At 43.8% G+C, this 17,204-nt stretch overlaps 2 protein-coding genes across 2 annotated transcripts; one reads left to right on the top strand and one right to left on the bottom strand.

Annotated features, from left to right (window-relative positions):
- The first annotated feature begins 25 nt into the window (after positions 1 to 25).
- TMEM69 (transmembrane protein 69) lies at positions 26 to 3,758 on the top strand. The gene is made up of 3 exons (XM_021524935.2): positions 26 to 210; positions 698 to 760; positions 1,332 to 3,758. Exons 2-3 carry the CDS (start codon positions 716 to 718, stop codon positions 2,049 to 2,051), a joined length of 765 nt encoding a protein of 254 aa, XP_021380610.2. The 5' UTR covers positions 26 to 210; positions 698 to 715; the 3' UTR covers positions 2,052 to 3,758.
- Positions 3,759 to 4,358: 600 nt separating this feature from the next.
- Positions 4,359 to 11,480, bottom strand: IPP (intracisternal A particle-promoted polypeptide). The gene is made up of 8 exons (XM_021528626.2): positions 11,140 to 11,480; positions 10,625 to 11,056; positions 10,127 to 10,282; positions 9,222 to 9,389; positions 8,284 to 8,421; positions 7,829 to 7,951; positions 6,942 to 7,162; positions 4,359 to 6,105 (listed from the first exon to the last, which is right to left on the bottom strand). The coding sequence occupies exons 1-8, from the start codon at positions 11,441 to 11,443 to the stop codon at positions 5,881 to 5,883; spliced, it is 1,767 nt and encodes a 588-aa protein (XP_021384301.1). The 5' UTR covers positions 11,444 to 11,480; the 3' UTR covers positions 4,359 to 5,880.
- Positions 11,481 to 17,204: the final 5,724 nt, after the last annotated feature.

The raw sequence follows: 17,204 nt of genomic DNA, 5'->3' as shown, positions 1-17,204 counted from the left end.
CGGAGCGCTTATGAGGGCACCGGAAGCCGCCACAGCTGGCGGGTCCGGGGTGGCGGCAGCGCCCGGCGAGTCCTGCCCGCTCGGCAGAGCGGCTCCTTCTCCCTCTGGACTGAACGTATATCCTCCGCTCCCTTCGCCCTCCGGCAGGGCAGTCTGGCTTTCTCTCCCAGCGTAGCAGGACCGGGAACTGCGGAGTCCCACCTTCCCCTGGTGGGTGTCGTACCCCGGCAGGGAGCTTACCTGCAGCTTGCATGGGATGCCTTTTCTGCTCCTTTTTTTACTAGTGATCGCTTTTCCCACGTGTGAGGAATTGTTCCTTTATAAGCTTTGTGAAGCCATTTATCCCTTGAAGAGGAGATGATCCACGAACGGGAAGCCATCACCTGTTCCCTGATACTCAGTTTTTTAACTAGAAATTGTTCTTGCAACAGTCAATACAACTTTAGAATTTCAGCTCACAGAGCTGCTTGCTGCTTGAAACTAAGTATTCTGTAGTGGGCAAGTACTGATTGAATACATATGTTATATATATATATATATATATATATATATATATACACACACACACATATCTCTTTAAATATATGACTCTTGTACTCTTGTATTTGGTAAATGCAGACTGTGACTGAACTTTGGGCATCAGACCAGCTCAGTGATTCATTGGTTTCAGACCTTTTTCTGAATTTTTCTGTTTTAGGACATTGACAAAACAAATATGTTTCCTCTCATACAACGATGCTGCTTCAACACACCTTTCAAAGTAAGTTACTGAAGGATTTTTTTTTTCTGATTTATTTAAAAGTAAAATAGCAAAAGATAGGACTGCAGCTTTGAAAAAAAAAGGTGGCTTCCAAGTTGGAGTGTGTCACTCATCTTTTCTGGAATAGTTCATTTCTACAACACTTTTAGGCAAAGCTATTTCTTTTATCAAGTTTTATTGTCTCAAAGTCTTTTTTTCCTATCATTTCTTTATGGAGTAGTGAGGGGACAGTAGCTGGTTTCTGGGGTGACCTCATTCTGTTTCTATATGAAACTGTTTTATATTTTACTCGGAGGAGGATTGATACATCTTCAAAGAAAATGTGTGGGGAGGGATAGTGGGCACTGAGTAAGCTTTGCTTGTGCACTCTGCAGAGCCCAGTTGCTCTTCATCAGCTGCACTGGGTGCCTTCATTAGTTTAGTTAAAACCACTTGAAATTCAGAAGCAAACACAGCTGTGCTGTGACCTGACTGGAAAACCACTTGGTACAATATTCAGGAGCTTGTTTAAGTACCTGCGGGTCTGTAAGCCTGCACTGTGCGGTGTTCAGAACAAGTTTTGTGCTTGCAGCTGCAGAAGTTACCTGGCCCCAGTCTGCTGCTCCAGGGGAAGAATAAGACAGCCTGCTCTTCCTTGGTCCTCCAGCTGCAGGGATGTGCACGTCCTCTCTCCACACCCCTGAGCCTCAAACCAGCATCAGTTTACACAGCCCAGCTCCGGGCTTTCCACACCTCTCTCCCCATCTCCAAGGAGAAAACCCCTGCAGAATCTGAGGCAGAGCCACAAGAAGACCTGGGATCTCTGAAGGATTGTCCCAAGCCAGCCCTTTATTTAAGCCTGGGGGGGCTAATCCCGTTTGTGGCTGTGCCGCTGGCCATGGCTACGCAGGGCACCTACAGCCCAGAGCTGGCCTTTGCTCAGGTCGCCTACGGTGCTGCCACAGCCTCCTTCCTCGGGGGAATGAGGTGGGGCTTTGCTCTCCCAGCAAACAGCCCAGCCAAGCCAGACTGGCTGAACCTGGCTAATGGCACAGTTCCTGCTCTGCTTGCCTGCCAAGCCCTGCTTTTCAAAGATGTCACTCAGGGAGCAGTGATGCTCACGGTGGCCTTAGGGATAGCGCTGCATTATGACACTTCCCTTCTTCCTCCTTACCCCAGGTGGTTTAAAGTACTGAGGGTAGTGGGAACAATGGTGATGATATTATCCCTGTTGGCCACTGTAGCACTGAAAGCTTTCTTAGAAGGGGAGCAAAGTGATGATAGAAAAACACAGCAGAACATAAATGAATAAGGCATTTGTATGGAGTTCCAGGAGAAATAAAGACTGATTTGTGCTTAGAAGTTGTATGATGGCAGAGATGAAGATGCTTATTCTTGAAGCAAAATTATTTTCCAACTGATTTTGAAGCTAGTTCAGGAGGGAAGTATTGTAAATAGCAATTACTTCCAAGGCAGGCATGAGTCTGCCCTTATCTGTAGAACAAAGAATCTGAATGAGGTGTTGCTGCTCTAGGAATTTAGAATGAAGATTCAAAATGAAATGGGTATGAATTACTCTGTGCTGAACTATGAAAGCATTTAATGACTATTCATGACTGTGACTAACATTTCAAACTATGAAAGTTTGACTGTAATGTGTAATCATGTTCTGAGGTGTGGAAAACAACAGTAACAAGGTGAAAGCAGTTCTAGTTTGGTGTTTAAAGAAGTAGCAGAGCATTATGCAGAAACACATTCTACTCAGTTGTTGTGTTGTGGAACAAGACTCTTACTTCACTCCTATTTTCAGAGGAGGTGCTGAAAGTCACAGAATCCCAGAATGGTTTGGGTCAGAAGGGGCCTGAAAGATCTTCTCATTCCAGTCCCCTGCTGTACACAGGGACACCTTCCACCAGATCAGGCTGCTCAAAGCCCCATCCAGCCTGGACCCTTCCAGGAATGCTGTGTGAGGAAGCGCTCAGTGCGCTGGCAGATAAGAAAGGACAGGTGAGATTTGTTTGTAGTGGCAAGCCAAGGTCAGCACTCACCTGAAATGTGTCATTCAGCTGCTGTGGTGGAATGGGGAAAAGCTGAAGAGGAAGCTTTGTATGGCTGACAAGGTGCTACAGGGGATGGAAGGTGAAATTCCTGCTCAGGCTTACTGAAATTAAAAAGGCTGTTGGAGCCACCTGTTTGTAGATTTTTGGATTTAGGGCTGCCTGGCAAAGGAAGCTGCATGCAACACAGCCATAAAGATCTGCCATACTCCTAAATGAAAGGACTGTTAACGTATGCTATGACACAAGGACTTGAGTGCTGGCACTGAGGGATCAGATAATGGGACTGAAATGGGACTGAGCTTGTCATCTCCCTCCTAAGAATCCATACATTTGGACAGGTACCAACGGGCTTGTATGTGGCCTGCAAATCCTCCGTGATGGGGCTATTACTGAAACCACTGCAGAAGCATATGCTCTCTGTACTTGACTCCCCCTAGTACATCATTTAGTAGAAGATAAAATCTAAGTCACATAGATTTCTTTTTTGTGTCAACTACCTCAAGAAACCTATGAAATGGGATGTGGGCATATTTCTTGTAAGCTTTTTATCAGTAGTAGTTAAGAGCAGTGTAAGATGCAGGAAGAAAGCTGAAAATTACATCCACACGTGGTCTTAGGACCAGATAATCCTCATAGTTCTGTTAAAGCTCTATTCTTCATTGTTCTACATCAAGTAAAGCACATGTTGTCCCTTAACGTTTTTTGTTCTGCAAAGAACAGATGTTTAAGAAACCTGCCTGTCCTGGAGATGGAACCATCTTGTATGATGTTGCTGAAAGAGCAGCTCTGTACATCAGACTCTCCCTTTTGCAATCTGTTAACGTTTGTATGTTAAACAACTTACTAAGCACTTATGGGTATCAGTTGCTCTACACTGAACTATGAAAGTACCCTATTAAACAATATATTTCAGAGCTTTCTGAACATAAAGGAAATAAAATTGAGTTTGTGAATAAAAATGGTTTTTCTATTCCTTCTTATTTAGACATGGCATCTTTTAACATGGGTCCAGAGAAGAGTCCTGTCTTTATCTTGATTAGGTAAAAGAGGTGCTGATGATCAGAGACCATAATCAACCAGCTTTGAAGTTTCATTCAAACATAACAGAATCAGTTATTTCAGACAACTGCAGATTCCCTCAAGCTCCATTAAACCAGAAAGTTAACAGGGATCAGAAGTAAACCTGTAGTTACCAAACTAATAAAATACGGCTAAGGTAGTGTTTCTCAAACGGTTCCAAGAGGGATCCTGAAATACAAATAAGAAAGACTATGAAATATTATCTGTAATTTCATCCCACAGAGGGCTGAATAGAGCTGGCAAGACATACTCCCAAGAAGTCTGAGTTATTTTACACTGAGAAGAAAAATACATGAGTATTTTACTATAGAAGCTTGTTAATTCCACCACTCAAATAATCAAAATTTATAACCAACCTTTCCCTAGTGTTTTACTGGGAAATATGTTTTCCAATAAAAAGAAAAAATTACCTATTATATGAAAGTGGTAGTAATATAGTTTACTAAGTTATGGAAGCAACCTCTTCAAGAACATTCCAGTCAGTTCTGAAAATACATTTTATTATGAAAAACAGTTTAAACAAGCTCATACTTGAAAAAAATCAAACCACTAATTCAGACACATAATAAATTCTTTGAAGTAAAAGCACACACAAGATTATGGAACAATTAGTGAAACTCTGCGTCATCTAGCATGTTTTAGCCCAACTTTATGTTAGATTTTAGGACCTTGATTATTAAGGTACCTGCAACAGTCACCTTGGAGGATTTATCATGTAACAACTTGTTAATTTTACACAGGGGATATTGAACTAAACAGCATGAATGCTCCTTTGTCTACACAGTGCCAGGCTTCCTGTTTTGTGACAATCCAGTTGTGGTTTGTTGTTCCAGAATAACACTGTCTATCAAAATGCAAGCAGCCTCACTTCAGTCTTCATCCAAATCATCCACAGCTGTGCTGAAAATGCAGCCAAAGTGTGCAAGAAACAAGTTGAATCTAGAAATAACTCCAAATTCCTTGTAGTATTGTTTTACTAAGTGTGTCTGAGCTACAGACAAAGTCCTTAAGAGCACACTGATATCATCAGTTTAATGCTAAATGCAGCTAATTATATCACAGAAAGCTCCACTGGCTCAAATTTGGATGAGGCAGGATACAAGATATAGTGGTCTTGTAGAACTGCAAGTATTCAATACCAAGTCTCAGCATGTGTCACACAGAGTAAAAACACATTTGACTATGGGGGAAAAATATGGGGGCAAGAGCCTTTCCCTGTGTTTTTATACTAAGAGCAGTCCTAAACAGAATAGCCAATCTAATGAATAGCATCTGCATTTAAAATTCACCAGGGCTTACACAAAACAGAGCTCTACTGGCATCACTGACACCACTGAGAAGAAAAGCCAGTGCTGTAGGGGAATGGCATTAATAGAACTGTGAAGATAACCTTCCAGAATAGGAAATTCTCATCCACTCACCATTCCAATTTGTGGAGTGGCCAGAAAGTAAAGATCCAATTCATATTTAATGCCCACTATGTCCAGCCACAGAAAAGAGGCTTAAATGAATTAAGGTCCTAAGTAGATGCATAAAGTCTTTCCTGTGTGTTATCTTCTCTTCCTTGTTTTCTGCCAGAAAAAGAACTAATGCCATCCAAATAACCCATCTGATCTTACCAACAGGTAACTCCTAGCTGTTGACAGTAACCCACTTCCAGATTGCAAGTCTGGCCAAAGTGCCAGCTCAGTAACAACCCGATTAATGTCTCTAATGTGTTGGAATTATTTCTTCAGATTTTTACAGGGCAAATTCACCATTTATTTCAGTGAGTTTAATCCAGTTCTAAGAGGCATTCCTACTCTTTAACAGAATACTTCCTGAGACAGACACTGGATAAGCCAATTTACTTTGAAGGGCTTTTCCTTTTGCTCAGGAAAATCCCTCTGATCTAATTCTCCACTGAAGCTCCTGTGTTAAAAAAGGTTTCTGACCAATGAAACAGGAAATCTGTGGAGACATAATTGACTCATTCCTTGAATGAGTTTTCTTCTTTGTGTTTTACAGCACAGCTACGCCTCCTTCGCAGCGGCTGGTGATCATGTTGGCAATTTCAGTCCAGCTGTCCATGTGAGGGTTATAAACTTCAACAGAGTCAGAGGTTACTGGAGCAGCAAAATCAGGACTGGGAGCTCGGCCTCCTGAGGCATAGAGAAGTCCATTCACAGCCACAACACAAACACCAGCTCTTGGGATCTTCATCGATGCAACTTCAGCCCACTTTTCCTAACAAAAAGGTGAAACATGAAGAAATAGCTTTAGGGCAAGCTCTGATTCTGCTAAAATAACTTTTAAAGCTTAAAAGACTGAAACATATACAAAGAACACTGTGTATATACTTCACAGGCTTAACTGCTGTATGTTTACAGTATCCAGAGGATTACCAAGACAGGAATGACAACACTTTGACAAGGGGTCCAAACTGTGGTAATCTCTAAAGAGCAGATGCCATAATGTCTGCACACAACACCCCTCCCTTTCTTCAGTCACTGCAAGATGCAGTCAGTCTCTAAAGTAGAGCATGGTATAGTTTGAGGTGGGGGAAACAGGAAAATTAGATTCAATTTGAAAAGCAAAACAGATGTCACATGGGATTATGTTCTGCTTTTAAGAGTAGTTACTCTTCCAAAGAATATCATAAGAACATGAGCAATAACAGTCTGGAAAAAAGTTATCTTCTTCTAGTCATGCTGAAACACCACTACATTTTGATGCAGAAGATCCTCAAATTTTGCAATAAAAGGTAACTCTTACCTTTACAATGGGTTTTTTCTCTCTATTCAGATTATTGAGCTTTCTATTCCAGAGGGGAAGTCTATCCTCTCATCTTAACCCTAAGAAATATTTGCCAAACTACAGTATATCTGTGCATAATTAAACCATGACAACTACTTAGGACAGACCCTGAGATCACCAAAGCTTTTTTTCAGTCAAGATTCCCAGCCAGTAGTGAAAAGGAAATGGAATTTCCAGCTTTTTCTTTTTAAAGAAAGGAAGCTCTATAGCATCTTACACAAAGCTGATGCAATCTACATTTATGAAAAGAAGGGACTCTGCCATACCTCTTCGAATGAGTATCTTTCTACACTAGCAAGTGCATCCTGGGATTCATTCCAGCCTCCCACAGCATAGATACAATCGTTGAGAGCAGCTACACCAAGATAGGCTCTTCGGGTGCCCATTGGAGCCAGCTCAGACCAGCGTTTAGAGATGGGGTCGTAGACTTCAACAGAACGCAGCTCTACTCCTTCACTGCTGATACCACCAATGACATAAATCAAACCTGCAGAAACAGTTTCTCCTCTTTTAGGCTTCATAATACAGACAGAAAATTACTGTCACAACACAAGTTTCAGCCTGACATTAAAATAATTAAAGAATGTCAGAAAATCCTCCTTTTGCTAAGTAGTAGAATACATAAAGTTTTTGCATGAGCAGCTTGAAGCCTGAGCACTAGAAGCTCTGAGGAAAGCAAAAATTAATTAAGTGAAGGGGAAGGAATTCAGAAGGTTGTAACTGTTGACCTGGCCAGGATCAAATACTTAGTAAGCACATTTATTGATCAAGTATTTAGACATGTCTGTCTTAAAATAACTTGTGGCAAGTCTTCAGATTGTCACAAAGAGAAACATGCAAACCCAAATATGGAAGATAAATAGAAGCAGTATCAGAAAGAACAATCAACTGCTAAAAGACTAGCTGCATAACCATACTGGCAGCCATGTAAAAACTTTTTGTGAGATAAAAGGCAGGAGATGAGAGAACATTATAGTCTTTGAATTCTGCAGAATTAAAAATAGACTATTAGAACAACAAGCAAGTGAGGCACAAGCATGTGTGACTGAGAGCTCAGTACAAGCCAAAGGTAAGAATTCATGACTGAGACATAAAGCTTCAGAATCTAATGGCTGTTGAAACTATTTAGGGATATAAACTTAACAATATTCACCTTGCATTTCACAACACCCAAAGCAGTAACGGGGCTTAGCCATGCTTCCCACCACATCCCAACTATTCTCTTCAGGATCAAATCTTTCAATTGTGTTGCCAATCTCTGCTCCAACCCAGCCTCCTGCAAATAAAAGCAAACACAGGAAGGAATTTAATGGCATGAAATTGTGTATTAGCTGCATTTTTAGACATGCAGTGGACTGTTCGAGGACAAATTCTGAAATCAGCATGCAGTCAGTCTACAATGGAAATAAATTATAAATAAACAATAACTAATCCACAGAGATTTAGCATATATGTTAATATTTATGGATACAGGGATACAGCTGTTTTTCGAAACTTAAGTTTGCGAATTTGTATCACCAAGATGTAATATTTAAGATCAAATCCATGCACAAACTCTATGAATTAACATCTAGGTGAAGTTACACCTAGAAAAACCCCACAACTTACCCAAAGCATAGATGGCACCATAGCATGTGCACACACCCAATGCACAACGGGGATGGTTCATGGAAGCCACGGTTGTCCATTGCTTAGTGACAGGATCATAGCATTCAGTACAGTCAAAAATCATTGAGTTGTCCTCACCTGCATAAGAAAAGGGAAGAGTCAGGGGAAATGCAATCTTTTGGACTGCAGATATGGACACATTCTTCAACTTCTTCCAGGACAGGCAACATTTGAATACAAGATTTATCTTTTGGTGAAACACCCAATGTAGCAAAAGCTCCATGTACAAAAAGAGATGATTATACATGAATCATCACTGGGAACCACTTTCATCAATAGTTCCCTGAAATGTTACTGAATACATCAGAGAGGTAAACAACCACAGTGCTGCACGTTTTACTCCTCAGCACAACTGACTGGGTTTTCAAGACCAAAGAATGAGCTGTGCAGTGACAAAAACAGTACATAGGCATTCTTTTGTGATGCACTTGGTAGAGTTACTCATCACATCCTTGTGCAAACAGACATAATGAGCCTTTCCAGGCAGGCAGTGCACAAGTGGTCTGTCCTGTGCCACTGCCTTTTATGCTATGGGTTTCTCCTAGACTAAGTAAGAAAAGAAATTCCATTTAGTTGTGGTACACAAAGCCCCCAGAATAGCCAACATCTCTGAGTATATCTGCACACATCTATATGGTAACCTGTCAGTAGCTACACCATGAGGGGCGAGCAGCTTAGTAAAAACTGGCCAGTACAGGATCCCTAACAGGCATTCACAGAGCAGTGACAGGAGAGAATCAAGGAACCCAATTCCTTTGTTATTACACCTAAAAATTGTATTATCCTCAAAACCACTTAAAATTAGATTAATTTTGAAAGTCTCCATACATGAGTCCTCTAGCATTCATGTAAGAAAGAAGGCTTATTTCTGCTGTTACCTCCAATGGCATAGACCATTCCTCCCACCACAGCCACCCCCAGCCCGCTCCGGGCCTGGTGGAGAGAGGACACTGTGGTCCAGTAGTGGCTGAAGGTGTCAAACCGCTCCACACAGCTGAGGGCTCTGCTGTCACTCCAGCGTCCTCCCTGCAGCCGGGTGTACCCACCTGGAAAGCAAGTGAAAAGGCCGAGTAAGAGCCTCCTGTTCATCCTCATGCTCCTATATCTTAAACCAGTAAAATTATTACATTAACAGCCATTAGCCACTTCCAGAAGGAATTGGATTTTTCTAAGTAACTTCGTTTATCCAGCATACAAGGAAGAACAGTTGCCTTAAGGGTCACGGAAATGGCTGAGCTAATGCCACAACACTACAAATATTAGAAATTATGTTTTCAGTAGAAGACAAGGATCAGCCAACAGCCTTTGCTCAATAATCTTGTGCTACTGCCCATAGGGTGAAACAAACATGTTCCCTTCCAATATAAACCTGCAGCTTTGCTGAAAACTTGGAATTTCAAGTATCTCATCATAAGACCCAAAGTGTCCTGCACAGAGAAAACTTCAGGCACTGAACAAAATGTGCAGTGAATATGCATACACCACTCCAGCAGTGACCCCTGGCTAAATCCTCTGCTGATTTGCAGATTTCCACCCAAGGCAAATTATTTTTGAACAGCTAATCTGGGTTTTGAATGCCATGTCACAATGACAAGAAATGTGAATGCTGGACTCCTGTGAAATTGTAATCAAAGCTGCTAACATGATAACTCGGCCATGATGAAACATTTTGATATCTTTTTATATTTTGATTTTTAAAAAAATCCTTGAGTATCTCCTTCAGTACTGCATTCTGAGATACTACTTCATTTGTTTTATAAGGTTCAAACAGCCACATTCTAACCTACTGCATAAAGGTACTTCCTGGCTTTCCTCCGGGGACGACCTTTAGAAGCCTGCAGAAAACTGCTGACCTTGTTCTCTTTGGGAGACTTAGAGACTTCACAATATTCTTTCAACAGAGTTTGCAGGGCCACCCGAAGACTGAAATCTGGAATACCTTCAAGAGTAACATAAGCAGAACAAGAACAAAATGAGATGAATTTAAAAAAAGGCACAGTGAAAAGTAACAAACTGTAAGCAATTCAGCTGTAGATAAACTACTAACGTCACCTACAACAGCAGACAAATCAATGTGGGTTACTTTTAAAAGGCATTTTCAACAACATGTGCTTATTTTTTTGTTAGCTGTACTTTTTTTTTAAAAAATAGAGCTTGTTTGCTATAAATATTTTCACTCATGATGTTATTAATGTAAAGAATAGTCCATCAAAGCCCAGTAACTCTGAACAACACATGGTTTGCTCACATACATGTATCTGATATTCCTTCTTTCACTTACTTTCTATGTATTTTAACAGCCTTTGTGCTGGTAGCAGAGGGAATCGAACAGGCTCCAGTACTTCTACGACATATTTCTTTCTTTTCCCCACATCCTTCAGAATCCATTGCATCGCCGCTGTGAAAACCTGGTACTCGTCCTCGATGCTCAGGTCCTCGCTCCGCAGGATCTTCACGAGCTGCTCCTTGGTGAGCGCCAGGAACTCCTCCCCGCTCTGCACCTCCAGGAAGTGCCCGTGGATGTAGCTCTCGGTGAACTCCATCAAGTCGTGACAGGCGATCTGCTCGGAGAACTGGAAGAGGCCGATGCAGTTCAGCGGGTCGATCTGGCCCTTGAGGAACTCGCAGCAGAGCTCCACCACCTCGGTGAGCTGCAGCATGTCCGCGGCGACGATGAGCTCCTGCACGTTGTGCTCCGCGATGCTCACCACCCCTGCGGGCACCAAACCACAGCGGGGTCCCGCTCCAGCCTGCGGCCGCCGGGCACCCGCCCCTCGCCCCGCCGCCAGCCCTCACCTGTGTAGATGAAGTCGAGCAGCGTGTGGAAGGTGTCCGCCTCCACGCCCGCGATCCGCACCACGTCCCGCCCGGACTCCTTCATGCCTCCCGCGAACAGCGCCGCGAAGTACGGGCTGCTGGCCGCCAGCACCAGGCGGTGCACGGAGAACGCCTCCGGGCCCACCTCCAGCCGCACATCGCAGAAGCTGTGCCCGGCGCGCAGCCGGTTGATCTGGGCCAGGAGGAGGCGGGCGTGCCGCTCGGAACTGGAAATGGAGCTGGAGCCAGAGGCGCCCTTGCCCATCCCGGCACTCGCCGCCATCGCTGCCGCGGCACCGGCACCCCCCGGCGCCGGCCCCGCGCCGCGCACGCGCCCCGCCCCGCCCCGCGCGCGTGCGCGGGGGGCGCGCTCCCCGCTGAGGCGGCTCTGCCTGGAGCGGGCGGTGCTGAGGGCGCTCTGTGCGCTCTCTCTGTGCGCTCTCTCTGGGCTTTGTGAGGGCTCCCTGTGTGCCGAGGGTTCTGTGTGCCGAGCACACTGCGCCACCGGTTCAGGTACCTTTGTTCACTCCTTTGTCGATGTGCCTGCCTGGGCACCTGGCCCCGTGAAGCCCCACAGGAATCACGGAATTTTCAAGGTTGGAAGAGACCTTTTAAGATTTTTCATTCCAATGGTCCACTCAGCACTGCCCCTGTAGCCCCTAAACTGCTAAACCACATTACCCAGTGCCAGATCCAGACGCCTCAAACACCTCCAGGGCTGGTGACTCCACTTCTTTCCTGGACAACCTATTCCACCACCTGACCACCCAAACAGTGAAAATTTTTTCTAACATCTAATCTGAATCTCACCTGTCTTAGCTTAAGGCCATTTCCTCTGGTCTTCTCACTGCAGTAAAAGAGACTGACCCCCTCCTCACTATAACCTCCTTCCAGGGAGTTGTAGAGAGCAGCGAGGTCCCCCCTGAGCCTCCTTGAGACTGAACAACCCCTGCTGCCTCAGCCCCTCCTCATAAGACATGTTTTCTAGCTTTGTTGCTTTCCCTGGGCATGCTCCAGCACCTCAATGTCCATTTCAAAGTGAGGAGACCCTGCGCACACCTACAGACACATCTCGTCCCTGCTCTGCAAAGAGCTTGTTTGTGGTTAAAACTGGTCCCGCAACAGGTTATTCACTTAGTCACTGCCTTCACAACCTCTGTCCCTCAGTCCTAGTCATGCTCTTGCAAACTGGGTCCCTGTCCACCTCGATCTGTGCTTGTGAGAAATATGGCTATGTTGGGGAGAAATTGCAGCTGCCACCAGCCCAGGGAACTGCAGAGATGGGAGGCAGGGACGCTGCCTGGGACTGTGGCAGCAGAGCAGTATTGACAGGGGATAAGCGTCACATACTGAGGTAAACCCACATGATCACCAGGTCTATTAGAGCTGATGCTGATTCTGAGAGAAAAGCATCCCTCCTGAGTTTTCCACAACTGTTCCAGGAGCGTGACAGGCAGGCGCAGCCCAGCACCCCCTTTGTCCATAGTGTCCTGCCATGTGTGGGCCTTCCTCTTCGTTCCAGCACGGATGTTTCATCTGTGTCCTGTAGCAGTACCATGTGGGTCACTGGGGTCAGCACTGATCCTGAGGCAGAGTGTGCTTCCATCTTAGTCTGTGTAATTCCCTGAGTCATGGCATGCCTGAGCACTCATGGGGGATGAACATCACATACTGAGTTAAATGCATGCAGTCACTGGGTCCAGCAGAGCTGGCGCTAATTCTGAGAGAAAAATATGTCCAGAGTTTTCCACAACTGTTCCAGGAGGATAATATCCAGCCAGAGCAAAAAGCAATAAGAGAGACTCTTGGAAGGCTTCCATATCTATTTACTGTGAGACTGACTCGGAAAGAAAAACATGTCTGCTCACAGTTACAATGGTCATGGTCCCTCAGGCTTTTCTCTTGAGTCTGCATTTCATTATAATAACTTTTAAATGTACTTCTGGAAAGAATTTGAATCATGATACCCTCTGGGGGCTGTTGGTTTCTCTCTTCATCAGCATTACATTCTAACTACATTTCAAGTTGGTCTTCAAAAAATACCCATAGAAAACATAGATCTAGAGAGAAGGTTCCTGCAAGTACACAGTTGGATGCATGCTGATATAAATCTATACATTTAAAGCTTGGCTAATAAATGCATTGAAGTTTTTCTTTCTTTGACACATCAGTAAAAAAACCAGACCCCTCTCGCGCTGACATTTTATTCATTGGAAGTGGCCTGTGAGTAAAAGGCTTAGTATTCTCCTAAATTCCAGTGGCTCGCTGGCTGGCTGATGTCAGCTGTTAGACTCTTGGCCAGCACTAGGGTTTCACACTATAGTACCAAATTTACAGACACAAAATAGCATTGGTGAGAGAGTTCATTTTACCCCAAAGGCCTGTGCTGTGCTGTGTTCATGGTTCTGCCCCCAGCAAAGAGCACTTCTTCAGCAGGTGTCTTCTGTGGCCACACAGGAGCTGTACAGGAAGGAGCTAATGATCCCATATACTATTGTGAATCTCCCCAAACATACTGTAGATTTTCAGGAATAAGTCTGAAAGTACCTTTGACAGTGTGAAATTACACTGTGTAATGAGGCCTTTTGATTAACCAACACCAAAAATGGCAGTTACTGTAGTGAAAGAATTAAAAATGTCTTCAATTTTAATATAATAGACTTTAAAAAAATATATTTTCCAATAAGCCAGCTGAATGCTTACTGTGATGTGGGACAGATGACAAAAAAAGGCATGCCCTATGACATTCTCCTCAACATGTCCCACTGCCCACACCTGCTCAGAAGTGCTGCTGCCACCCTGCCAAAACAGTGAGAAAATTCTCACAAAAAACTATCCGGGTTTTTTCGTGAAAAACCCCTGTCCCATAGAGGCCTATGGCTGCTCAGATTTCCCTGGATGAAGGGTTCTCAGGAAAACCTTTCCAGATGCCTGGATGATATTCTGCCGAGCCATGGGAGGTGTCTGCGCTGCTTTTCCCGAATCCTGCAGGTGCCGCTGTTACCGCAGGGAGATGTATTGGAACATTAATAAAACCGGGACTGCAGGGTGACGTATTGGAACATTAACAAAATCGGGTGAAAGGTGTTGCCTGTGCGGATGCTGAATCCCTCCTCTCTTACACTATGATTTAAGTTTGTCGTTGTTGTGTTTGTTTTTTTTTTTTTTTTTTTTTTTTTTTTTTTGGTTGCTGTGGAGTTTTTTGTATGTTTCTTGTTCTGTTTTTTTTTTTTTTTTTGGGTTTGTTTTGTTTTGTTTTGTTTTCCCCCTGAATTCAATAAAGATGGAGAGCTTTTAATCTGAAAAAACAAACAAACAAAAAAACCCTGAACACCCACCCCAAAACCTAAACAGAGTAATAGTTGATTTGAATGTGCAGTTTTGCCTGACTGCTTCTTATCACAACCCATCCATTGCACCTGCAGTTTTGGGGACCATTTTGACTTAAAACCCCTTACCATACTTGGCTGCTAAAATTCCCTAGTGCAGAGGAGACATGAAATTCAGGCCTTGACTATTTGTAGGTACATCAAATCCCATGGGATCTTTTGTGATAGGGAGCCACTTCCCATTGCAACCAGAATGTGCCAGGTCTAATTCCTCCCCCAGTTTAGTGGGTATGAAAGCTTCACTTCCCGTCACAAACTGCATCTCTGCACTTTGCCCTCTGTACTAAGACATCTGCTGTAACCTCTCAATGGTACAGGCAGTTGCCATTTTTGTTCCTAATTATCCACTGTAGTTGCTACTTGTGATGTAATGCACTGGATCTATCAGAGAAGTGTTTTACAGCCTCACCAAAATGGAAAGGAGCTTTGTGGTTTGATGCGCAGGTAATAGGATACAACAATTTTTGCTCCACTTCACTAAATTCCATGAGGATTTGAACTCAAACTTCTCCCAGGAAAGCCAAAATTGCAAGAGTGCAGAGCTACCAAGAGCTCATGAGGCATACAAGCATCTGCAGTAGAAGCATCTAAGCTACATCTCTTACACTTCCAAGACACCTTTTCTCTGTTAAGGTCTAGGTTTTTCCCAGATGTCCCATTTACTTTGGATGCCATTGCATGCCCAAAGCAATGCAGATCAGCAGTCTGTGGATGCACAGTTGGTGGATGCTGTTGTGCATCCTTTGAAGGGGTAAGACAAGGCAGGCTGCTTGAGCTTCACACTCTTCAGCCTGGAGGAGAGAAAGGCTCCCTGGCTACTTGTATTTCTCAAAAATAGCATTGGTTTACCCCATTATCACCCCAATGGTGATAATTATGACTGCTTATTGTGTTTGTCCACTCAGCCAAAAGCCTCTAATGAGCTACAGACACTATATTCTAATTAGATACCTGCATAAACATGTTGTCAGCTTATGCTTTCACGTGATACCTAAGTTTCAGTGGATAAAGAAGCTTCCATTCAGGGTCTGAATGTTTCCTACCTCAGCGGGTTGTGCTTCACAGGGAGATAACACATTTTCCAGACTCAAGCCAGGCATAAGAACACTCTCTCTCGACAGGGTTGGGCCAGGCCCAAGAGCTATTACCTTCATTCCTGTGAGGGTCAATGAATCTTGATGAATATGTGTGTGTGTGTGTGTAGGGTAGAGGTCTGAACTGAAATTGACCCAAACACAGAGAGCAAGAGGGATCCCTAAAGACAGTCTTTCTGCACAGGCAGTCCCACAATACAGGGCTTGTGTGAAAACTTTTAGGTTTTCACACTACCACCAAGGTGATGATGGCTCCGTCCGTTTTTCAGTCGAAGTGTTAAAGCTTGGGAAACTGTACAGCTCGCCCCGCCCCTCCCGGCCCCTCTCCTCCCATCTCCCATCTTTGGAAGCCTTTGTGAACTTTTTTCTGTTTTGAAATTTGTAAGTAATTATTTACTAGTTTCACTGTAATGTGACTTGAGGTAAAGGTGGCATTAAGGTAACAGCCTGGTATCAGAGTTGTCAGTGCAGAGAGGTTTAGCACTCTTGAAGTGGGGATTGAGAAACTTTCCCAAGTATTCAGATCCCACCAAAGGTGCTGCAGCACAGGCTGTGCTGGCATCCAGTTGAGGGAAGTGTTGCCCCCTCCAGTGACCAGCCATGTCCTGGGGAGCCAGGCAGCAAAACTGGGAAGCACATCTGAGCCACAGGAGGCTTCAGAGGGAATGTGACATTCCCAGTGAGTAAGGCACAGATATTGCCTTGTGATTTCAGGAGCACTGGCGGTATTTCACTACTGTGTGCTCCAGACTTCACCTTCACAATAGCATTGGGTGGAAAAAGGATGGTGTGTGGTAAAAAAGTAATAAAACAAGGAAAAAAACCTTTTTCAGTCCTCAAGATGCCCCAGCAATGAAAGGATTGTGTCACCTGACCTACTTCTGTGGAGAGTTTTGTGTTCTAGGTACACTTACCTAGCAGGAAGTTTGGAGAATTTCCAGTGAAATGGGGAATGTTGTGTAACATGCACAGCTACAGTTCCCCACCACTTTAAAAATTATTGTGTTTAAGCCATAGATCTGGATCAATTCCAGGCAATTTGATTTAAAATAAACATCCTGGATGCAGTGTGTCAGATACAAGCACAATATTTTTTTATTCTTTCTCATTTCTCCTGTGGGAATAATTATTCCATGAAGAAGGAAAGTGAGCTAATGAGAGAATTAACTCAAGAGCTTGAACATTGAATTAGTCACAGCTGTCTGAGAGGGGAACCAAGGCGAGCTCCATAGGGACCTCACTGCATTTCCAAGGAAGGAGGCCAAAAGAATACTGGAACTCAGAGAGCAGTTGGTGTCAAAACAGAGGCAGCAGAGATATGCTTTTAGGAGGGAGACTTTCCTCCCTCATTTCTCTGTGAAGATAAATCTCAGGCAATCACTGCAACTTTATCTTGGAGATGTTGAAAGCTGCCAGATTGTTGAGGTCTGATCCTAACCGTGTCCTCACACTTACTTGAAGCAGATGATTGATTTCATAGCTTGGGTCTTTTTCCACTGTAGTCTGGAGATGACCTGCAGCTTCACACTGAATTAGATCTGCTCTTAGGTGACTGTATCAA

Source organism: Lonchura striata, chromosome 9 (assembly GCF_046129695.1).
Source record: "Lonchura striata isolate bLonStr1 chromosome 9, bLonStr1.mat, whole genome shotgun sequence".
NCBI classification, from domain to species: Eukaryota; Metazoa; Chordata; class Aves; order Passeriformes; family Estrildidae; genus Lonchura; species Lonchura striata.
The sequence above is the reverse complement of the archived record's forward strand: the minus strand, read 5'-3'. Positions and strand labels throughout refer to the sequence as shown.